Source organism: Lissotriton vulgaris, chromosome 1_1 (genome assembly GCF_964263255.1).
Source record: "Lissotriton vulgaris chromosome 1_1, aLisVul1.2, whole genome shotgun sequence".
In the NCBI taxonomy this organism is placed as follows: domain Eukaryota; kingdom Metazoa; phylum Chordata; class Amphibia; order Caudata; family Salamandridae; genus Lissotriton; species Lissotriton vulgaris.
Window position 1 is genome coordinate 465,054,697 of NC_141685.1, and position 25,357 is coordinate 465,080,053.

General features: G+C 45.1%; 1 protein-coding gene across 5 annotated transcripts in view; it reads left to right on the forward strand.

The window, feature by feature from the left end:
* Positions 1-25,357, forward strand: part of SGIP1 (SH3GL interacting endocytic adaptor 1) — a 1,273,000-nt gene that overhangs the window by 1,202,613 nt on the left and 45,030 nt on the right. For all 5 annotated transcript variants that reach the window (XM_086953766.1, XM_086953786.1, XM_086953772.1 and 2 more), the window contains one exon: positions 24,469-24,633. In XM_086953766.1, the coding sequence (XP_086809892.1) occupies positions 24,469-24,633 (165 nt within the window). The remainder of the gene's footprint in view (positions 1-24,468; positions 24,634-25,357) is intronic.

Here is a 25,357-nt window from a genome sequence, read left to right on the forward strand (position 1 = left end):
CACACGTGCACCCCTTCTACAGGTCCTCCTCTCCCTTACTTGCCCTTCTCGCACCCCGAACCTCCCTTGGACTGAGACATCTCTTGCTCAGATCATTCACTTCCCCTGCTCCTGTTTCTCGCAAGCACGTTCACTTGTCACTGCCTCTTACAAAGACGCACATCTTCAAGGATGGCTTTTTGAAAATTAAGCTCGTGAAAAGATGTTCCTGTTTGGCAGTACAGACTTGGAGCCTCTCCTAATACGGTCAGAAGTGAAAATCGTACCCAGGGTGTAGACTTATCAGTGCACTGATGATTTCAAGACGACTCATGGGTGTTTAGTTGAGACACTGGAGCAAAATGAAAGTTTGAGGCCATTCTCAAAATGCTGGAGTTTGTGATGATTCTTTGGTTTCCCAAGGGTTGAGAAGTCACCGTCCCCTAGTTGGTCATTGATATTTGCAACAGCCCAGCCGCAGGAAGTGTGCTCTAGACAGGCACGCAGAGGCCAAATGTTCAACTCCATCCCAGGGATGCACCTCTTCCAAATGTTGAGGCCTCCAGTGGTAAAGTGTTTAAAGTTGTCTTGATGTCACGAGGCTCCCAAGGGGGCTACACAGCTATTCTAAAATGGACAACAGACATTATTGTGAAAACATTTATATAGCTCTTATTACGACTAACGGCTGTAGCTTATGTAATACTTAGAGGTTTCAAGGGGTCCTATGACAACTTTGTTGTCTGTTGCAAGTGACCTTTTGTGCCTTTACTTTGAAGCTCTAGCCTGTGGATTAAACCTCTTCTGGCTCACGGTTCCAAGCAAAGATGTGACATGTTCCCGATTGCGCCTGCCTTTTAATGCGCATACTCGTTGCTCATGACTGTGTGCATAGATGGCGTACAGTGCAATTTGAGGGAGGGGATGGGAGGAGGGGGCACACAAACTCTCGGGTAACTTTATAGTATCATCGTGTCTGTATACCTGATGTATTTTGCTTTCAGTGTTAAGCAAATTTTAAGCATTTGCTACTCAGTTTTGAGAATATAGCAGTTTGTGCATGAGGCCGCAAGATGGTGCCATCTACCACGCAGATAGGCATTACCAAATAACGCCCTATAAATGTAGTGATAATGTGATGTTCACATGACTTCATATTAAAAGTTGTAGTTCAGCATTTCCAAAGTAATTAATGTAACAGTAAATAGTTGTACCTGTTTATTATGGTTAGCATGCATCTATATGCGTTATTGTGAGTATATTTTAATGGTTTGTTTTATCAATGCAGTTGAACTATACACTGTTTTTAACCATAAACCATCTCCAGCTATAAATCTGTTAACATGGTGGCAATATGTACATGCTTTCAAAAATAATTACTACTGCTGCCTGGTTAAAATGTAATCTCAGAGGAGAAAGTGGCGAATTTGCTGCTAAAAATTAAATCTGGTCTCCCATGGACCCTTGCCCGCCGCATCCATTACATCTGGCCCCAGAGGAGATAAGCTCCTCATTATCTCCTGTATTAATCAAGTTCTGACTTCAGGAGTTTATCCAACATTGTGGAAAAAAGCCTGTATCCGTCCCCTTTTTAAAAAAAACCTCATCTGGACCCACAAGACGAGAAAAACTATCGTCCTATCTCTTGTTTACCTCTGCCTGCCAACGTCCTGGAGAAGGCCATGAACTCTGAATTAACATCTTATCTAGAGATCAATGACATTCTTTATAACACACAACATGGCTTCCATGCAAAACACATGGCTTCCATGCAAAACACTCTACGGAGACAGCATTGATTATGGCAGCAGAGGAAATACGTATGGTTATGGATGAGGAAGGAAGGGCTATACTAGTCCTGCTTGAATTAACAGCAGCTTTTGATACCGTGAACCATGCAGAATTAATACAAAGGTTACAGGATGTAGGTATTAGTGCCCTCCTTACCTCCTTCCTCTCGTCTAGGAAACAAGTCATTTTGTAGTAGGGGATCTCTGTGTGTAGTCATAATCTACTGAATAGTCCCGCTCATGTGCGGGGACCCCGGAGCAATCAAAAATAATCTTTTAAATTGTCTTCCGTGCAGTCCTGCATAGACACTTAAGAGAGAATTAAAGACATATAATGCAGCCTATACCTGCAAGGCTACACTGTCCAGTGCTCCAACTAGAAATACGAAGGATATTCCACCAATATCATATTCAGCACAGTCTGCCAAGTTTCACCATAGAGAAACCTCCCCCCTTCACAAAATCCTTGGAATGATCGAGAGGAAGGGATGGACAGACAAGCCCCCCATAGGCTGCCATTATGTGGCTCAAAAAGGGATACCGTGCCTTTAAAGAAACATTCCAGAACTCTCGGTATCCCAGAATGCATAGCAACTCCCTCCACTTTCAGTTCTTTTTTCCGGCTCCTGCTAGCAGGACCCTGGAGCATTGAGCTCTCCCTTTTTTGGGTGTTTTGTCTAGTTTTTTCCACTTTTCAAGTGTTTAGAGTGTTTCACTCGACGTGTTTTTGTTCCTTCTTCCCTTTGCTGGAGTTTTCTGGTGAGTTTGACCACTCTTTTGTCAGATATGCCTTCCTTATTTGACAAATGTCCTGAGTGTGCCGGGAAGAAGGCCAAATCTGATCCACACAGGGTGTGTATCCTGTCTTCCTTCTTCTCATGTCCCTGTGGATTGTGAGATCTGCCAGCAGTTCTCCAACAGGACCCTGAAGGACAGGGAGAAGACTCGGCTCCAAGGACTGGAGCAAAGAAGACAGCCAGATCAAGGTGGGTCTGGGCATGGAGAGGCCTCTTCCTCTGCCCGTACTTCTGCCTCTGGGGGGGCTCCCCAGGCAAGAGAAGGCCAGAAAACGTCCCAGGGCTCCGTCGACATAGACAGCCTCGACGTCGGCGTCGAGAGGGATGACCACCGTCTGCTCCCCGTCTCCCCAGGGCTCTGGGTCGAAGCGACGTCGCCGTTCGATGTCGAGGGGAGTGACGTCGAGACCTCGGACAAGGTCGACGTTGAGGACCGTTTCGTCGTCGAGACACCATCGACGTCGTGAAGGGGTCTGGAAGGCATCGGCGCTCGCCGTCGAGGCGACACCGCCATTTGGTGTCTACTCAACGTTTGTCGTCGAAACGAAGATAATCGACGTCGAGACGAAGATCTTCGACATCGAGAAGAGGAAGATCATCGACGTCGAGAAGATCATCGATGCCGAGAAGATCATCGATGCCGAGAAGGCGATCGCCGACACGCTCAATGTCGAAAAAGAGGTCAGCGTGGAGAAGAAGATCGACGTCCAGGGGGCGTTCTCAGACCAGGATGGAGTCCCAGGGCTCTGTAGTGAGCCTTTCCTCGGCTTCCACGAGCCCACGGTCGCGGAGGTGCTCTCGTTCGTCCACGAGGTCGGCCTCTACGTCACCCCCATCAAGGCCGGCGCTGAAAAGGAGAGTGGTAGAGTCTCCGGGCTCGGAGTACTCCCAGGCCTTTTCGCCATCAGGGCCCAGGACGCCTACGCCTCCCCCGCTGCCCAAGGACCCTCCTCCGCGTAATCCTAAGCCTCCACCGCTCCTCCCCGACCTCATAAACCTCCTCCTCCTCCTCCTCCTCCACCGCCACCTCCGCCGAGGTCTCTCTCTTTGCCTCATCTCCTGACACCACCTACGGGACCGCCACGTCCTAGGCTCCCTCCTTTACGGCCAGTGGACAAACCAAGGCCAAGGAGGTTGAGATCTCGCTCCAGGCGGAGTTGTTCTTCCACACGGTCCAGACGGTGCCACAGGAGGGACAGGTCTAGGTCCCGCCACACGGAGCCGTCCAGTGCCCGGGACTATTCCCCTACATTGTCGGACTCCCCTCGGACGAGGGTGTCTCCAGTAGACGACATTGTCTCCTTTCAAGAGGTGGTGTTACATGGGGCGGCGAAACTGGGCATTACACTCACGGTGCCCACACCATCGACTTCAGTCATCTTCGAGACCCTGCATAAGAAACAGCTGTCTCCCCCCTTGTTGCCCTTCATGCCAGGGCTGGAGGAACCTGCCATGGAGCTCTTCCTCACCCCTGCCTCTACAAGATCGGCACCTTCCAGGCTCCAAAAGAAATACAGGGCCCCGGACTCGGACCCGGCGTTCCTTCGCTCGGACCCTGTACCGGACTTGGTGATAGTGATGGCGGCGAGAAAACAGCACTCCACCGCCCGTCGTCGACGGTGCCTCCTGACAAGGAGAGCCGCTTGATGGACTCGGTCGGCAGGAAAGTCTGCGGTACGGCCTCCACCATTATGAAGGCCGCGAGTGCCTCGGCACTGTTGGGCCGTTACGACCGGGCCTTACGGGAGTCCCTGCAGCAGTACCTGGAGCACCTTCCCAAGGACAGAAGCGAGGATTTTCAGGAAATGATGGTCTCCAACAGGTGATAAGCTCGGCTGTGGATTCCTCCCTCTTGGCAGCCCACAGGTACTGCCATGGGATCAACCTGCGACGACACGCCTGGCTGCGTCTAACGTCACTGAAGCCCGAAGCACAGCAGAGGGTAGTCAACCTACCGTTTTCAGGAGCGACCCTATTCGGCAAACATGCAGATGAGGAGATGGCTCGCATGAAGGCAGAGGCTGAAACCCTGACGGCTGTCTAGTTGGAGAAGCCGAAAGAACAGAGGAAGACCTTCTGCCCGTTCCAAAGGCGTTACGGTGCGCAGGGCAGAGGTCAAGGTCGGCAGGCTGGACAGCAGCAGCAACAACAGCAGTACCAGTGGTGGCCATTCCAAAAGCGCCAGAGGGGCAGAGGTGGTCAGCAGTCCTCCGCGAACAAGGGCCCGGCCGGGTCTAAGCCCTGAGGTGCTACTTCCCCCTCGTCCGTTACCCGCTCCGGTGGGGGTAAACATACAACTTTACTTGGCAGAGTTGAGAAAAATTACTCAGGACAAGTGGGTGCTGAATATTGTTTGCAATGGATTCAGTCTTCGTTTTCTAAGCCCGCCTCCAGCGATTCCGCTGGTTTGCTCGCAGTTCCAACTGCGCGAGCTCCATGCTTAAGCCGATACCCTGTTAAGAAAAAGGGCGATAGAAGACGTCCCTCTGTCTCAAAGGGGAAAGGGTCTTTACTCACGCTTCTTTCTGGTTCGCAAGAAAGACTAGAACCATTCTGGAATTGCGACAAGCAAACAAATGGATCCGCAGGGAGAAGTTTTGCATGCTGTCTATGCACCAGATTTACCCTCGGCCGCAAAGGGGAGACTTGCTTTGCGCGATAGATCTGCAGGACGCGTACTTCCATGTGCCCATTACACGGAAACACCGGAAGTTCCTGACCTTCCAAGTCGGCGCCAATCACTATCAATACACCGTACTACCGTTTGGACTGAAGTCTGCGCTCAGGACTTTTTCAAAGTGCATGGCAGTGGTGGCGGCACACCTGAGAAAGAACAAGGTGTTAGTTTACCCGTATCTAGACGACTGGTTGATCAAAGCCTCCACCTTCCAGGAAGCGCAATTGCACTTCAACAGGACGACCGTTCTGTTGAACCAGCTGGGGTTGCACATAAAATGTCCAAGTCTATCCCGACTCCGGTCCAGTGCCTACAGTACTTGGGAGCCTCCATCAATACGCTGTCAGCAAGCGTGTCTCCTTTGGGGGAAAGACGCTTATCGATCCTTGGGAAGGCTCAGGCTCTCATGGCTGTTCAATTTACGACAGTGAGGACGGTGTCTTCTCTACTGGGGTCGATGGCCTCTTGTATCTTCCTCACTCCACATGCACGCCTACACATGCGGCCGCTGCAGGAATGTCTGGAGGATCAAAGGGACCAGAGGCGAGGGAACTGGGACGACAGGATACGACTTTCTCTGCACGCTCAGCAGTCCCTGAGATGGTGGTGTTCAGCGGAAAACCTCCTCAATGGGGTTCCGTTCCACAAGGACATTCCCACTCAAACCATTGTGACGGATGCCTCTCTCCACGGCTGGGGAGAGCATTCCGGACAGTTACAGATCCAAGGAACGTGGTCCCCGACGGAGTCCACGTACCACATCGATTTCCTGGAACTCAGAGCTGTTCACTTGGCACCGAAGGCCTTTTATCCGTCCTTCCAGACCAACTCTCTGCTTGTACAAACGGACAATACAACCACAATGTATTACCTCAACAAGCAGGGGGGCTCGAGATCGCGCACACTGTCACAGGATGCGCAGGCGATCTGGCACTGGCTGCTAACCAGAGGACTGCCGATAACGGCTACCCATATGCCAGGTGTGCAGAATGCTCAGGTGAACGCACTCAGCAGGCTGATCCAGGAAAACCATGAGTGGGTCATAAACGACAAAGTGCTCGGAGACGTTTTCGCCAGGTGGGGCACTCCAGACGTAGATCTGTTTGCCACCGCCGACAACAGCAAATGCTGAGACTTCGCATCCAGGTATTACCAGCAGGGGACTCTGGGGAATGCGTTATGGATCAACTGTTCGAACAGCTTTCTGTACGCTTTTCCGCCCATTCCCCTGATTCCGGCGGTGCTCATCAAGCTGTCCCAGTCCAGGGCGCGGATGATCCTCATTGCTCCGGAATGGCCCAGACAGTGGTGGTTCACGGACCTGCTTCACCGGTCTCTCCTTCCTCACTTATGGCTGCCGTGCCAGCTGGACCTTCTCACGAAGTTCGGGGGGCAGATGGTGCACCCCAACCTCTCGTCTTTGAGTTTGGCGGCATGGCTCCTGAGATAGTGCAATAATGCAATTTGAATCTTCCTGGAGACTGTATGGACATACTGAAGGAGGCTAAGCGTCCTTCCACTAGGAATTCCTATGCTTACAAGTGGAAGAGGTTCTGCATCTGGTGCACGTTCAAGAACTATGATCCGACGACATGCAAGGAAGATGTCATCCTTCCATACCTCTTGCATTTTGCGCAGTCTGGCCTTAACTTCCATTCTATTAAGGTTCATCTCGCTGCGCTGACTGCCTACAGGAGATGCCCTTCACAGACATCCTTCTTCCAGATTCCTGTGATAAAGGATTTTTTGGTAGGCTTGAAGAAAGTGTTTCCTCCTGTTCGGCTTCCTTCGCCTTCGTGGGAACTGAATGTGGTGCTGTCCAGGTTGATGAAGGAGCTTTTTGAACCTATTCATAAGGCTTCGCTGCAGCACCTGTCCTGGAAGGCGGCATTCCTCGTGGCCATTACATCGGCTCGCAGGGTGAGTGAAATTCAGGCATTGTGTTGCCAGGAACCTTATACTGTATTTCATGCTGCTACGGTTGTGATGCGTACTCACCCTAAGTTCCTTCCTAAGGTGATTTCTGATTTTCATGTTAACCAGACTATAACTTTACCTACGTTTTTTCAGAATCCTTCCACTCCAGGTCTCTTCATTCCCCGGATGTCAGAAGGGTGTTGAAATTCTATCTGGATAAAACCAAGGATATTCGTAAGTCAGACCAATTGTTTATCAACTATGGGTTGGTCAGGACTGGTCTTGCTTCCTCTAAACAGTCCATCTCTAGGTGGATTGTGTCCTGTATCCAGTTATGTTATCAAAAGGCAAATAAGACCTTAGGGGGTAAGCCTAAGGCTCTTCCACCAGGGGCAAAGCGGCTACAACAGCGTTGCTACGTAATGTTCCCATTGCAGACATCTGCAGGGCTGCCACGTGGAAGTCGGTCCATACCTTTGCAAAGCACTACTGTCTGGACTATGATGCCAGAGCAGATGCTCAGGTTGGGCATGCTTCGTTACGAAATCTGTTTGCACAGTAGTGGTGTTGTCCTTTTCCTCCACCGCCGATTTGGTTGTGGGGATGGGTTTGCCATTTTATTCACTAGATTATGACTATACACAGAGATCCCCTACTACAGAAGGAGTAGTTTCTTACCTATAACTCCAGTTCTGTAGTAGGGGTATCTCTGTTATAGTCATAAGCGCCCGCCCTCCTCCCCGGTGGAGAAAAGGATAAAATACTGAATGCTACAGGTCTAGCTTTATACACCTAAAAAAAACTGAAAGTGGAGGGAGTTGCTGTGCATTCTGGGATACCGAGAGTTCTGGAAAGTTTCCTTAAAGGCATGGTATCCCTTTTTGAGCCACATAATGGCAGCCTATGGGGGGCTTACCTATCCATCCCTTCCTCTCTTTCATTCCAAGGATTTTGTGAAGGGGGGAAGTTTCTCTACGGTGAAACTTGGCAGACTGTGCTGAATATGATATTGGTGGAATATCCTTTGCATTTCTAGTTGAAGTACTGGACAGTGTAGCCTTGCAGGTATAGGCTGCATTATTTGTCTTTAATTCTCTCTTAAGTGTCTATGCAGGACTGCACAGAAGACAATTTAAGAGATTATTTTTGATTGCTCCTGGGTTCCCGCACATGAGCGGGACTATTCACTAAATTATGACTATACCAGAGATACCCCTACTACAGAACTGGAGTTACAGGTAAGAAACTTCTCCTTTTCCGGAATGGATATCTATCTGAGGAATTTCTGCTCCCTGGTGGCGTTCCTCAGGGCTCCGCCCTATACCCCACAACAATTCCATATTTATGTTGCCCCTTTGGCAAAATTAATAAAAAGCCACAGCTTTTCGCTGGTGTCATATGCTGATGGCACTCAGCTTATAGTCTCTGTAACCCATCCGGTGGATGTCATGGCAGCTGAATTCTCCAAGTGCATCTCTGCCCTGATGACCTGGATGAATTCTAACTTTTTAAAGCTAAACACTGACAAAACTGAAGTCTAATAGTTTGGTCAGAAAGTTTCGATCTGGAATCAGCTTTGGTGGCCAACTACAGCCGGTGCTTTCCCCGTGCCAGTGAACAAAGCTAGAAACCTTGGCTTTATGTTTGATAAAGATCTGACCTCGGCCGCTCATATTAACCAAGTGTCATCCACCTGTTTTTTTATGTTAAAAGGCCTAAGAAAGCTCCTCCCGTTCATTGCCTTTTCACTGAGGAAAACAGTCATAATTGCTACTATTCTCTCTAGAATTGATTACGGTAATGCTCTCTATCTAGGAGCTGGTGCTGCATAATTCGCTAAACTTCAATCAATTCAGAACGTGACTGCCAGAGTGCTTCTCAAACTACCTAAACACCACCGCACATCAAACGTTATTAAACAACTTCACTGGCTTCCAGTCCGATTACGTGTTGACTTTAAGACACTGTGTCTGTTACAGAAAGCCTTGTTTGGTGGTGGGGCGGAGGATTTACAATCCATGTTTTCCCGCTACATGCCAACGCGTTCCTTAAGGTCAGCCACTCTTGGCTTGGTCAAACTCCCCAAGATAAAAAGAGCAGGATGTGGAGGAAAACGCTTTTCCTTCCTGGCATCTAAGCTTCGGAACTCAATCCCCGTACATCTGAGAATGATACCAAATCGACTGGTTTTCAGAAAGGAAATTAAAACATGGCTCTTCTCTCCGCGTTAAACTAGTCAGCGTTATGCTCAACCACTTCACTCAGCGCCAAGACGCCTCCGCAGTAGTGTGCTCTACAAATACCCTCAGTCAGTCAGTCAGGTCATATACTAGACTAAGTCTTTATATCGCCTGTCAGAAATAAATATATTCTCTAGTTGACGATTGTCTGTTTAATCTTATGGCATTTTAGTAAATTCTCACGCTTAAGCTTTTTATATTTTTTTATTTTTATTGTTTATCAACAATGGAGTCATTATGAATGCATTCAGGGCAGAATCAAAAGCATACTGTACATATCATATCATATATCAAGTTCAAGTTCAGAAATTTATATAGCGCACTACTCACCCAGAGGGTCTCAAGGCGCTTGGGGAGGCGGGTGCATTTACTTATCGAATATCCAAGTTTTTAGTTGCTTTCTGAAAGAGAGGTGGTTCTGAGTAAGGCGGAAGTGGGTGGGGAGAGAATTCCAGGTCTTGGCCGCTAAGTAGGAGAAGGATCTTCCCCCCCATGGTGGATCTGTGGATGCGAGGAGTTATGGCGAGGGCTTGATTTGAAGATGGAAGTTGACGGGTGGGGGTGTAGAAAGACAGTCTCGTGTTGAGGCATTCGGGCCCTAGGTCATAGAGGGCTTTGTGTGCGTGGGTGAGGAGGCTGAACGTTATTCTCTTGTTGACGGGTAGCCAGTGGAGCTCTTTCACGTGGCTGGAAATGTGAGCTTGACGAGGGATGTCCAGTGTGAGTCTGGCTGATGCGTTTTGGATGCGTTGGAGTTTTTTCTGTAATTTGGCTGTTGTTCCGGCGTAGAGGGTGTTTCCGTAGTCCAGTCAGCTGGTGACCAGTGCGTGGGTGACCGTCTTTCTTGTTTCAGTAGGGATCCAGCGGAAGACTTTTTTGAGCATGCGTAGGATGTTGAAGCAGGATGATGATACGGCATTGGCTTGTCTGGTCATCGAGAGGGAGGAGTCCAGGATGAAACCCAGGTTGCGTGCGTGATCCGTTGGTGTGGGTGCGGTTCCCAGGGCTGGTGGCCACCAAGAGTCATCCCAGGCTGAGGGGGATGACTCGTATACCGTCAGAAACAAAAGATAGACATTATAGCAGCAATCACTGAGTTGGGTGGGTAGTGAGAAACGTATGAGAGGCAGTGTGTGAGGTCTGAAATGCACCACAGAGGAGCAATGAATAAGCATTGAGCCAAATGGCAATATCAGTGAGCATCGCAGCCCTAGCGTTGTGCCCGTCAGTGAGTGGTGCTGATGTCAAGTCAAGGAAAGCTGTATTCAGCTGTTTTTTTAAAACAGGCATTAAAGCACATAAATATAAAAATACATTTTCATTCATAATACATTCACAGCAACGATAAAAGAAAACTGAATTGATATTATACAATATACTACAACTACAACTCAGTAATTATACACCATTTCCTGTATTGAAGCACCTTCTTTAAAAACCTAGCTATTCTCCACGCTACATGCTCATTTTCCAGTAGCTGGAGTAAAACCCTTGCGGGGCGACACTGCCTGAGCCCCCGATTTAAAAAAGAAATTTAAAAAAAGGAAATAATCCAAACTTTCCTTGGCTCTATGTAATATTTACAAAACAGGACTAAGGGTATAGTAGATTGTTCTGAGATATTGTCGCAGGTCGTGGGTAGCAGGTCGTGGGACGAATCGTTCATTTTCGCTTAAGACTCTAATCTGTGTATGATTCCTAATCTAAACCTAGTTAAAAGAAATCTATTGAACGTCCCGGGCACAAAGGATACGAAAGGCTCCATCCCCAAAGTTGTTCGTAAGGCTCCTCTTATTTAAAATCTTTCTAGGGATCTCCAGCATAGAGGTCGGGTTTGAGAAATATTCAGGATGACCCAGGTCGTTTATGAAATGGTAAATAAAACGAATCCGAGTGATCGTTAGAGCCCCCTCCAATCTCAAAGTATCTTTGAGGATCTCTCGATTTAACTTGGTCGGATCTTTACACCAAACTCTGTGCCACAAGAGTATTGACCCCAATTTTATAAGATCAGAAATATAATGGAGGCCCAGCTCCTCATGGCAAACATAAGGAGATGCTGGGGGAACAGAAAGAATGTACCTAAGAAAAGTGTTTTCAACCGTTTGTAGTGGGATAGCGTTTGCAAACCCCCATACCGTTATTCCATAAGTTGCCATTGTAACACATTTAACCTTATATATTTGCAGGAGTTCTGCTGGAGGTTTCCTACCTCGCTTTCTTGCAAAGTTTGTCAGGGCTGTTATTGATCTAGTGACTGCTTTTTTTTTTTGAGGAAATAGTTGCGCCCATAGATCATGCTGATTAAATAGTACTCCCAGGTAGGAAACATTTCTGGTAGTTTCTAGCTTTTGATCACTTACATACATTTCCCTCGTCCGCTGAGTCCTATGTCTACATCTCATGACAAACCTCTTTGAGATGTTAGTATTTAAATCGAAGTCCTTCATAAAGTTCCCGAACCCATCCAAAGCTCTCTGGAGACCATTTTGAGTGCTTGCCATTAACACAGCATCATCCGCATAAAGAAGTGCAGGTATGATCGTCCTCCAGCTTGGGGATAATCTTTCCATTTCAGGAGTAGAGCTTCACCTAGTCTGTTAATGTAAAGGTTAAAAAGAAAAGGGACCAGCGCACAGCCTTGGCTGACCCCTCTCCTAATAGGGAACTGCTGAGTACATTCACCGCTCAAACCATACCGCACACTTGCGGTAACTCCATTATACAGCCGTTTAAAATAAACTATTATTTGGAGTCCAGCCCCTACTTTCTCAAGGACCTCCCACAGCCTGATGTGTCTGACTGAATCAAAAGCCGCGGTGAGGTCAACAAAAGCCAGGAAAAGACTCTCCTTTTTTGCTCTAGTGTACTTGCCTATCAAAATGGACAAGTTCAGACTATGTTCAATTGTGCCGAGCCCGGCACGAAACCCATAGTGAAAGTCTGACAAGATCTGGGTGTCTTCTGCCCAGTCTTGAAGACGCTCCAAGATGACCCGCCCTACGACTTTGATGTGGAATCCAGGAGTGAATTCGGCCTATAACACCCCGGATCTTGACGATCCCCTTTTTTAAAGATGGGGATGATCGTGGATAGCACCACGGTCTTGGGGAATGTTGTCTTAATACTGGCATTAATTACTTGAGGTAAAATTGGCCTCCAACGTAAAACATGTCCACTGGGACCCCAACAAGTCCAGGAGCTTTGCAACCTAAACTAAGTGCCAGGGCCCTATTCACCTCCTCCAATATGATCTGTATATCAAGTTGATTGTGGCTATTTAAGGTAGTATCAATCCCTTTTCCCCCCTGATTTCCTTGATCACTATACTCTTTGGAAAAGTGACTTATCCATGTTTCTTCTGAAATAGCCATTTCAACGGATGGGCCAATTTTGGGGGGATAAGAAGGGAGTCCTCAAGACCTTCCAAAACGCAGTGCAGTTTTTAAGCTGGTCTGCGCAGTGAAGGTCCTCCCAAGCCTCATTTCGTAATATTCATTTCCTCTCTTTTATCACCCCTCTATATTCTGCTCTAGACTGTCTAATTTTTGTTGGGGATCTAGGCTGCCTGTGCAATTCTATTTTCAAGGTGGAATAGGCCCTAGTGCATTTCTTGTCAAACCACGTGGAGGTTATCTTAACCTCTTTAGGGATGTCATTAAAGGAAAGCACAATATCAGTATCAAGCATAGTGTCACTCAAAAAGGTCTCAATTGCGGATTTACAGTTCAATTTCACTTTCTTAGTCAACTCTTCAGGGTCTATATTTGCCCATTTTAAAGAATAGCCATTTGTTTTATTTAATTTAATTTTCCCCAACATTTGACTGGTCGTATTGGATATCTTCGATTCATCAATAGGTAGCCTAAGTTGTAGCCAGAGAGGAAAATGATTGCTTAAACTAGTATCCCCTACCTTAAAAGAAAGGACCATATATGTGTGTGTGTGTGCATGAGGCTAATATAAAATCAATAGTAGTTGCAAACCCCCTACCATTAAAGGTATGTGGCATACAAAATGGGGTGGGCAATAATTCATTAACATAGCCAAGATCTGCTGTAAAGATAAAATCATTAAACAGATCCCCCACACTAGTATGACAGAAGTGGGCAAAATACTCTTCTTCATTATACAAACCGCACATTCTATAATCAGCGAAATTACACAGAGCACAGTTAAAACATCCCTCCAGCATAACCATTGTATCTTTAACATTCCGAATGCATAGAGCATTCAAAGCCGCATTTAGATTCTTTATCACTAATCCGAGCCCATCACGTGGAACATTATTATAAAAGTTAATCAGCACTATTCGATGGGTCGCATTCACTACTAGTTCAATTAGATGATAATAACATTCCCCCATATGAAAATTTATTTTATTTAAGGTCATACTATTGGAGATATAAGTACAAATACTGCCCTTTGGCCTCCCACACCCCCCCCCCCCCCAACCTTCACAGCCTGTGTGTGGGAGGTCTTAAAGCCATTTATGTGTAGTGGTTTGATTGCCGATGTTTCCTGCAGGCATAAGATTTGAACAATTCCAATAAGATCGACCCAGACTGGGTTCTGTAGTTGGTGCGCAGCCCCGATATGTTCCATGAAATGATCGAGCAAGTGGAAGTGGCAGGCACAGGAGAAGAGCTAACCACGTTCAGCGGGACAACTGTCGGGAAGGACATGCTCGATGGCACAGGCAGTCCATTAGAATACTCCAGTTGTTCCGACAAGGTAATCGTGCTCACAAAGCCAACTCCTATCCCTACAGAATCTGTGACACACTCCAGTGGTAGAGTCTTGTATAACTTTTCCAATTTGTGTGCACCAAAATTCAGAATTACACATGTGGGGCTAGTATATCTGCCCTCTTATATCCCTACGTTCGTTACAGCCTGAGATGGGATTCAATCAACCCCTTCCAGAGTGCAAAGAGGGTCGAAAAAATTATATAGAGGAACCTCATATCTACACTGTAATGGACCCAACATATTTCTCTCCTTTGGGTGACTTTATGAGACCATAGAGTGTTGATAGGAAAAGCCCAGGGGGACTAAACGTATCCCCCTGCCACTAGCCGGGCAATACCCAAATATATCCAATATATTTTTAACCAGTCTAGGGGATCTAAATGGGATCACCACACTATCCCCTGGCAGCACTTTGGTAGACCTTCCAACCCATGGGATTCGGCGCACCATATTAAACTCAGAAAACAGTATGTTAGTTAAGCCTGTTTTCGTACTTAAAAAGTGTAGCGATTTATTTTTCAAAGTCGACCAGTGCTCCGATTCTTCAGAAGGCAATGAGGTTACATTACCACTATATAGGGTGTTGCTTCCGGGGGGGGAAGTGCAACTGCCTGGGCTCCAACAAGTTACCCCTCCCCGTGCTTGGATGAATTAAGCTATTGGGGGGGTACCCCCCTACATTTAGGTTACTGCTTTCCCCAGCTGTAGCCACCTGATTCAAAGTATGATCAGAACAATCCTCCCCTCTACTTCCACCTTGGCTATTAGCGGAAGGTAGCAACTGACTCTGCATTTGTACCAAGTTTATGCTGCCTACCAACCCGGGGCATGTCAACTGATTTTGTAGAACATGCGTGTTATGGGATACTCCAAACTTGTTTCTTTCCTGATTTATATCCTGCTGGAGGACTGTCGGGTGCTTTATACTCGATTCCAAGGTCACTAACCTGGCCTCTATACAGGATAGAGTGGTTATTAATGGTCTTAAAAGGACCAAAATTGTGTCCTCCAATCTGTCCCAAAAGTCTACATGATCTATTCTCGAAGAACCCCCTGGTTCAGTATTAACATCTGAGAAAAAAAGGTGCTCCTGAATTGGTACACTTGCTTCATTCTCAGTCATGGACCCTGGGTGTTTATTCCGGGGAGGTGCAATTTTATTGTTATTATTTCCCTGGCCCCTCCTCTTTTTAAGTGGAGGGGCGGGTCCTTTACCCTGACTGATCTTCACCTTTTGGTCCAGAGTGACTACATTTGATTTAGTTATTGTGGTTCATGGTTCTGATAAAGCCACTACTGGCGCCTCCGCCGGTGAAACATCCATCAGTAAGGCCAGTAAGGGAAGATGGCCTGTGACAGATTGGGGAGTTTTATCTGAATTTGTGGGGCTATTTATTATGGGCGGGGTGGCACTTTCTGTCTGCAGTAGAGCTATTGGAGTCTCAAGGGACAATCTTCACTCAGTTAGAGCAATTTGATGTATCAAAGCTGATTCCGCCCTTGAGAGGAAAGCTTCCAGGGTCCCAACTACCCCCTGCCCTGTTAACGATTAAAGTTTGCTCATCCTTTCCATCCCCGGGATATAATACAATGCTTATATATATTTCTTGTTTACCCGTTACTTGTGGTTCAGATTCAAATAAAACAAACCCAGTGATGTAATAAATGTTCCATAAAGCATGATAGCAAAAGTCAATACCATTGCCCAGCCCAGTCTCTTCCTGGATCTGACGGTATCAGAGGGGCCCGGGCTTGGCCAGGCACCCGTCCCACGTAGTGGTGGGCGGGGCTCTCTTTATAGTCGCTGTTGCTGTGACGCGTGCGGAGTCTGTCGCAACACACTCTGGTTCCTGGGCCTTGTAGTCCTCAGCAAAAAAGTGCTGCGTGCAATGTCTGTTGGCAAAGTGCGGTGAGTTAGATCAGCGATTCCCTCATGAGCGGTGGCACGGCTCCTCTTTATAGTCGCTGTTGCTGTGATTCGTGCGGAGCCTGCTGTAAAGGGCTCAGGTTCCTGGGCCTGGTAGTCCTCAGCAAAAAAGTGTGGCTTGCAATGTCTGTTGGCAAAGTGCGGTGAGTTAGATCAGCGTTTGCCACATGATCGGTGGCATTGCCCCTCATCATAGTTGCTGTTGCCGTGATGCGTGCAGAGCCTGCCGTAAGGCGCTCAGGTTCCTGGGCCCGGTAGTCCTTAGCAAAAAAGTGTGGCGTGCAATGTCTGTTGGCAAAGTGGCAAAGTGCGGTGAGTTAGATCGGCTGATGTATAAATGCCATACTGTCACTTGTATATATCTCCTGAAGTGGGGAGTGAGTCAGTTATCGACTGTGGAGGCTGGAATCAGTGCGTACAAGGGCAGAATAAGGGTGAAGCCTCCCAGACCATCAATCAAATTCTACTTAAAAGTACCCAAAAAATTGTTCTGTCTATTGTCTTTGATTTGACCTGCTATTATTTCAATCTTTCACCCAGGTTATACACTCTTATGTATCACACCTTTATGTGTGAATTTTATGTAATTTGTTTTAAATGAATCACTGAAGCTTTTCATGAATCATGGCATTTTTTTCTTTGCTCGTTTTTGAAAAAAAGGACATTTTTAAAGAGAACATGCTATACATTTATAGATATATTAAATGACCACATTTCTTGGATACATGTAAAGGGTTAATCCAAAAGACAAATAATATACAGCAAAAATATCACCACATCTTAAATACAGTTCATGGATTAGTTTGTGGGCATGCCACAGAAAATATACAGTTGGCCTGTCTGGTGTCCTGAAAAGTGTTATCATAGGAACCTTTGCCACTTGCGTCCTTTTATGTGTAGTGATAAACACTACTACTCGGCCCTATTTTAATTAGGGTCAGAGCATGAATCTATACCAGGATGGGATCCCGAATTCCATCTCTCATGGTGCACTACTATTGTGCATGCAATGCAAAAATTTAAGGTCACTCTTGGCTCAGTTTATATTTGTGCCAACGCAAATCCACCTCATAAGGGACCCCTGGAGAAATCCATATAAGCATTCCTCATGCATATGACAACGAGGAAGTGCCAGAGATCTGTCCTCGTCACTTTGTGCAGACCTTCTGGTGTTCTGTGAAATGTGTTTCCTGTAGCTTAGCAAAATGTGTGTGGTAGCGGTTGAGGTAGGAATAAATTTGGTATCGTTTTCAAGGAGTAGCCATACAGCTCGCATTCCACGTTATAACACTATACTGCGGGGTAAGATAAGTGCCTATAACTCTAGCTGTCAAAGACTGCTTTAAATCTCGGGTCATTCGTTCCACAACATTATTACCCTCAGGTCTGTATGGAGACGAAAACTTGACTTGGACCCCCAACAAATTCATGGCATCCTTTATACGCCTTAGAGGCGAAAGCCCGGACTCTGATCCGAATGGAAGGTACCACAGGCAAAAATCCCTACAAAGACACGCAAGTCTCTTAGGACAGTTTGTGAATCAGCGTTGCGGTGTGGCCACACCCACACAAAGCGCGTGCATGAATCAACTGCTACTAAGATGTACTTATACGCAGTATCAGAAGAAAAAGGACCACAGTGATCTAAATAAACACAACCAAGTGGTTTATTAGAAATGTACAACTGTGTCTGGGGCGGACGCGCAGCATTTGAAGGCTTAATCTGCTGGCAAATGTCACATTGAAGGACATACTCATGCGTCTGTCTGTACAGTCCCCGCCACCAGAAACGTTGTTGCAACTGAGATACAGTAGCCGAAACGCCTGCATGCGCAGATGCAACACCTTCATGGGCAGCTATAATCAGTGTGGATCTGCGGTCCGCGTTGGGAATTAACTTCTCACCAACGTCTGGTATTTTCACATAAGGAACTTTATCAGGACTTAAGTGGTATGTATACTTCGAAGGGAACCCCTTAGGACAGTGTTTCCCAAACTGTGGTCCGCGGACCCCCAGGGGTCCGTGACACATTCCCAGGGGGTCCGCAGGCAGCAGTTTTAAAAGCACTGCAAAGCATCTTGTTTAATTAACAGTGTTCAAAGAACAATAAAAGTGTCAAGATAACAGTGATTAATGTACCTGCTGGAGAGACATGAGAGTTTTGTCTGGTGGCAGCTTTCACTGAAGAAATGTAGCACAGAGGGTTTATATGCCTACTGCAAAGAACGTGTACCATGCATTTTCAAAAACCGTATCTTATATGCATAGGTCAGTGGGTTACTGCTTTTGTCAGAGAGATTCTTTTGTTACAGTGCAGTTCATAAGTGACAATCGTAATCTAGCACAGTGACCAATAAACTCAAACAGCTGCTTCCTAACTGCAAGGTACAAGTTAGTGATTTATGTTTTTTCTCAGTCTTTCATTATCCTGATGCTTCTAGAAAGGTTTATTTGGGTTGAAAAGCATTTTAATTGTTAACCACTGTGTTATGTTCTGAATCCTGAGTTTGTTTTTCTCCAGACCAGCACTCTTTAAAAATGCCTACTAGTATGAATGACGTGTGAATGCTACACCTTGTAGTCCCCTTTGCCATATGGAACATTTTCTATACACTTATTGACACATACGACTCACTGTCTCTATATGTGTGTGATGTAAAGTGCTCTGACATCCTACAATGGTATGAGAGATGCTATAAGAAATGAAATACATGTGACAGAGGGGCTATGGCGTGATGAGAGGCACTGTTGGAGGGTGATAGTGGGGGAATCATTGAAGAACCCCCCAGAAAGATTGTTGTATTCTTGTGCATAGTCAGGTCTTCATTTACTATTATTTAAAAGCTAATACAATTCAATATATAATGATAAATGTGTTGTAGATGCACCATTGTTTCCTAAATTTCTTAAGGGGAGAGCACCCCAAAGTCCCCTTTGTAGGCATTAGGCTCAATCACTGCACTTGGGGTGCACCGTATGGGCATTGGTCTGAAATCATTTGCCAAGGGCGGCTTTGAGTGTCCAGTCTGGCCCTGGCAGGAGCCTTGTACTGCGAAATAAAACCAACCATTGAAAAGTCACAGAGATGCAGCACCAACCTTCCCATTAACTTTTTTTGTTTTCTTGCAAATTCTTTCAATATAAAATACAACAGTAGGGGCGGAGAGTGTCACTGCCTCCTTGGCTTAATAGCACACTTCGCCACTTCAGAAACGCAGGGCTGCACCATATTTACAAGAATATGGTGCAGCTCTGCGTTTCCCCTGGGCTGGAGCTACACTTAACATGGAAAGATTGTTTATGTACAGGAAGGTCCGCCTTCCTGCACATAAACAATCTTGAAATGTAATGTTGTCACTTCTATGTGTGCTGCTTAATGCAGCACACATGGAAGTTACAAAATGTCATTTTTTAAAGGGCGTAGATGTGCAGGAAGGGTCATCTTCCTGAACATAAACAATCCAAGGCGTTTTGCAAAAACAAGGAGAAATTAAGCATTTCTCCTTGTTTCGCCAAGTTCAGACCAGGTTTTCCCTGGTCTTAATTTTGGCGCTGCTTCCCATTTAAGATTCCCTTGTAAATAGGGGGCAACATCAAAATCAATGGGTTTTGCAGGGGAACGCCTACCGCAACACCCACTGCCCACCCCTTTCACGCTAAGCATTGGGTGAAAGGGGGTCTTATTTACAAGGCACCGTTAAGCCACGTTGCCTTGTAAATAAGGCAAAGCCCCTATCGACACGGGAACATCTCAAAAAGTGATGTTCCCATGGTGATAGGGGCTTGTGAATATGCCCCATAATCATTAGTAATTGGAGTATTTGTTTTGTGTGTACACATGTGTTAATTTTTTCTGAATTACTGTTTTAATGTTTGAAATTTAAATCCGACAAATTGCTTGGGGGTCCCCGGCTTCCAGTGATGACTCAATGGGGGTCCTCAGGAGTCAAAAGTTTGGGAACCAATGCCTTAGGATATTTACTTCCCTTCTCAGTCGCGCCTACTGCCGCCAAGATATCATCATCAATCTTACTTTTGGAACGTGGAACTGCTGCAACCAAATATGTCGATACTGCTGATTTTGCGGCCTCATCGGCCAAAGAATTGCCAACAGCGTGAACTCCCACGCACTGGATGACCAAGAGTATGAATTACATACATTAGTGGCAACTGCTCTTTAAGCTCAGCCACTCGGACCCAGGTACTTTTATGTTTTATTGTGCTACCTTTGGAATCACGAAAATCATTCTGAATCCAAAAGAACAGGTTTTCATTGTAAGACTGGACACAGTAATAAGAATCACTAACAATAAGAGTAGTCACACTAGGATCTGCGTACTCCAATGCAAGCATCAAAGCACAAAGCTCTGCCAATTGTGCGGTGCAGACCCCTAAAGTCTGCGTGTGCACGACTCTGGACTTGAACTCATCATTCACCATGGCACCTACCACAATGGCGCAAGCTGAAACGTATGCATGCTTAGACCCATGTGCAACTTGCGCTGAACCATCAGTGTATATGATGCAATGGAAATCCTCCAAAGATCGCATAGTCAAAGGCGCAGGATGAACAAATTCATACTGTAACAACTCCTGCGACTGCAGGGAGGCATCAAAAAGAAACGTGACATCCAGAGATTTCAATGATGCTGCCCATTGTATCCACTGTGGGTGCAAAGCTTTAGAATTTGGTACACTGGCTTTCGTCACCGCCTCTAGTGCAGGATACGGAGTAACAACCAACATGCGTTTTCCCTGCGACAGTGCACGTTCTTTTAGAATCGCCATTTGCACCGCTGTCAACTTTTTCCACAGTGGAAAACCGCATTTCAGTCGAAGTGTACAAGTGTGACTTGTAAGCAATAGGTACTGTGTCTCCTTCGTTAAACGTAAGGTAAGTGAAACCCACCGCCCCAGTGATGATTCTTATCACCAGGTTGGTGTGGTTATCACGAGTGAGTAGGAATTTAGATTCTAGAAAATCAGCCTGCAAAGAATGCAAAATGGCTGAATGTTCCAGCAGCCAGCAAGATTTGGTAAAAGTAGGTTGTATCAAAGCATACTAAGGCTTGATACGCTGGGCATATTCTGGAATGTAAATACGCCCGAAATTCAAAAATCCCAGTAAGGTCTGTAATTTATTCAGCATTGTAGGAGCGCACAACTGTGCGCATTCTCCAAGAAGTGAGGAGCCAATCCTCGGCCTTCATTGTTGAGCTCATAGCCCAGGAACAACACTGTGTACTCTGCAATGTGAGACTTTTCAAAGTTGAATTTGTAACTTAAGTCCACAAAGTTACAAATTATGCTGTTAACGTGACAGATGCGACACGTGCAAGTTTGAAATATTTATTTCTAGTGCTGTGTTCTCAAGCGCAGTATCTTAGCTAATACAAGTAAACATATTATAAGCAACAAGGTTATCAGCATAGTTACTATTCCATAGAATACAAAGGGAGAAAGCATGTTATAATGCTAAAGGGAAGAAGGCTAAATTACACCTAATAGGAAAACATGTTATTCTCGTGTGAAGCAAAATATTCTACTAGGCTCAAAGCATTAGTAACAATACGTGCTGTGTGCAGAAATGCAGCAGAAAGGAAAAATGGTGTTTAAACTTCTAACAAGCTCATGCTAACTTAACACAGTGTGAAGACAAAGCCCATCTACATGACATCTTCATCAGAAAATTACTACTCCCTGTGGAGGAAACGTACTCTTCATACACATTCAATGTGTAATTTGTTTTCCCGTTCTGAAAATACATCTATGCTTGCCTTTCACAAGAATAGATGTAGAGAAACTTACTACAAGATGTACAAGAAAACTGACACACTTACAACTTTATGGATGTTGACCTACATTTGCAATGAGGCTTCACCTGTCCTTGTTTCAAACCTAAAAAACAGTGGAAAAATCTTTCAAGTAACACATTTCGATCATCTTAAGTGGACTTTACAATTTCCTCAAACCCTGCAAACAGTATCCCGTTTACAACCTCAAATTGCTTTTTGTGCACCCCAGTACAGTAAAAAAAAATGTGTTATGATTATTTTTTGCACCCTCTGTAGAGCAAAGGAAACAAGTTTGATGATAAATCTGAAAACATTTTCGCAAAAAATTAAATTAGAAAATGAGTTACTTGGTTCATAACGTTGAAAAAACTACCTTAAAGTACTAAAGTTGTTGAAATGTTTTCCTTGTTACACAGCATAGTGGGTCGAGTTCTGTTTGCCAAGTTAATTTTAAATCCACTCATAAGTAATTGAAAGTTCTGACTTTAAAATGCCTGAAAACATAGTAGGGTTATTTATTTTAAAAGTGTGTGTGTAGTTACCATTTTTGTTCAATGATTCAGAGTAAATAAAGTTCACTGGATCACAAATGTATCGGTGAGGAATATTTGTATGGGTCTTCTGCATTGCTGGCTCTTGAGCTGGAAACATAGGAACTGAATACATCAATGTTCAACCAGCTCTTTTAGGAATTTTATTTAGTTTTTTTGGTTAAGCACTCCATGAAAGTGCTTGTGTTTACCAGCTGTCTCCCTCACTTGCTACTCTGCCTTGCGCTCAGTGTTGTGCTTGGCCTTGTGTGCTTCTTCTTTTATTCCTCTGTTTATCTCTCCCACATGTGCTTCTCTCACACCCTCCCGTTGCTCTTCCATCTCTACTATAAAACAAAAACGCTTTCATCCTACTTTGACTATCCATCTCGGTTCACTTAAAAATGCTGCCCTTGTCCTCTCCTAGGTACATGCATGTGTGGTGACGTTCATTTGGTGTGCTTTTATGTTTCCTTTTTTGCCATACTGCACAGCATTGGCAAGAAATATGTTTTTCCAATACTGGACAGATTCACCAAAATAATTTGGTAAAGCAAAAAGGTCCAAAACGCGAGAGCTATTGGCTTTGCCACTGCTTTTTAGCACTTCTCCAGTCTGATGGTATCCTAATTCCAGGTGTGCTAAAAGCCGTCGGATGTTGTGAGCTTGTAGATGATGCTGCTGTTTTTCAAGATGATGCCGGCTGGCATGGACAGACAGTGGCATCCAATCAGGGTTGGGGTAATATAGTGATATTTATTCAAGCCTGTGATAAGACATGCTGCTTTATGTAGGCATGAAGGGCCCAGTGTTTTGTCTGGTAGGCCGTTAAGCAGTGCATTTCCACCATTCAGATGAGCGAGTACAAGAGCTTGAGCAGCAGTTCCAAAGTTTTGTCTGGGACAAACGGTTTTACTTGTTTATTAGAGGAAGCTGCTCCAGTTTGCCTTAGTTTTCTTAATGATTTGATTTTTGAGGTTGTGATTGGTGTCCAGGGTGAATCCAAGAGACTTGACATCAGATGAAATCTGTCCAGTTTCAGGTCGATGAGCTAGGTTTGAACTACTTTTTGCTTGTATTATTTTTGTTTTGGTGCGGTTAAGCTTAAACTATGTGCTGTACATCCAGGCCTTAAATGCAAGAAGTGTTTAATGTCAGGAGTAGAGGTAAACTTCAAATACAGCTGTGTTTCATGGTCTTATTTGTGAATTATTCGGGTGTCTGTGAGTAGAACTCGAAAGGTCTCCATGTACCAATTTAAGATGACAGAGGAGAAGATGGAAACTGTTTTTCCCACCGTGAACCAAGTATCGTGTGGGGCCTGCAGGTGCCCGTGTGAACAAACTGGTGTTGTTTGGATAGGTAGGAGGAGAATTGATGAAGAATGTTCTCATTGATCCCATTTTAGAATTCAGGGTGTGGATAAAGGAGGGTGGAAGGGGTGCAACAGTATTGAAGCCAATTGAAAGGTCCAGTAACATCAGGAGGCAGGGATCCTCTTTGTGATCAGGAAGGCATCATTTAAGATTTTTACGTTTTATTACTTAGTAGAACATTCAAGATACCCAAATATCTGAAAGAATACAGACGAAAATGTAAAGCTGCATTCAATTTTGGTATATAAATCAACTACAAAGCCTCACCGTCACTATGCGTCAGACCACAATTTAGACTGGGTAACCAACTGCGATACATACCTATGTACGGATAACATGCTGAGCCATCCGCCAGTCTTCCTGGCTCAGCATAAAATTGTGCCTACTTGTGTCACTTGCAGCTTATCCTTACTCAGGCTTTGTCTGTTAAGATTACATAACCGAGCACTGGAGTTTGTGGCTCATAAATATGTTTCCAGGAGCATTTCAGAGTGAGGCTCTGTTTGACAGTATTACATCATACCAGAGGTACAGAGGCAAAGGTCCAAAACAAAAAAAAACTGGGAATTACATGGGTAGAACTCACATCCCTTCAAGATGATAATTCATTTCCTGATAAGGTATCAAGAGATCGTAATTTTTAAAAGAATTTCAGTATAATTTTTGCCCTGGGTTATTTCTCTTACAGGCGTGGGCTCTTTGTTGGCAAGATTCCAGCTATCTGAGGGACCCAGTACACCCGCACCACTTGCACTTCAGTTTACCAGTGAAGGATGTACTCTTTCTGGATGTGATATTGAGCTTTTGGGGGCCGGCTATCGATTTTCACTCATTAAAAAGAGATTTGCAGCAGGTAAGACATTCAGACAAACAATTATATGATTTCTTGCTTTCAGATTTGTTAGCACTCTTACTTCAGTATTTCATAAATAAGTATTGTGGTATGACCGTTGAAAAGAGGGCCTCTTTATCTCTGAGCATTAATATGAAAAAATCCCATCATTTTTCAGTGGTGTTTCTCCAACTCACCTATAGTGGTATCTGAAGTTCCAAGGGTTTTTTGCAAACATTTCTCACTTTTATGGACAATTTTGCAACTTTTACAAAGATTTCTCTTTGCCTTATAAGCTGAACATCATGCCTTTTGCAACCATTTGTCACCTGCATCCTTATTTAATATTGACAAAAGGATTCTACGTAAGGTATAGTTCACAAAAAGTGTTTTACTATTCGGTGGCCTTGTGTATCAAAGCACTGCAAAATGTAAACTTGCAGAGAACAATTGTGCCAACATTTGTCAGTGAAAAAAATAACTAGGTATGTATATAGTTTCAGTTTAAATAATACAACTTAAATCTAGACATATTATCTTACTTACACATACATACCTTCCAAGTACTTATGTGTCTTTATATCTGATAGAGACTACTAGCCGCAGATTAATTAACGTAGAATTATCCCCAGGCGTGACACAGGATCCGGAAAAAAAATTGCCACACCATCCCTGCGCGCCGGCGGACGGCACCACGTGACTCAGCTCTGACGTCCGCGTACGTGACTTCAGCGAGGTTACATAA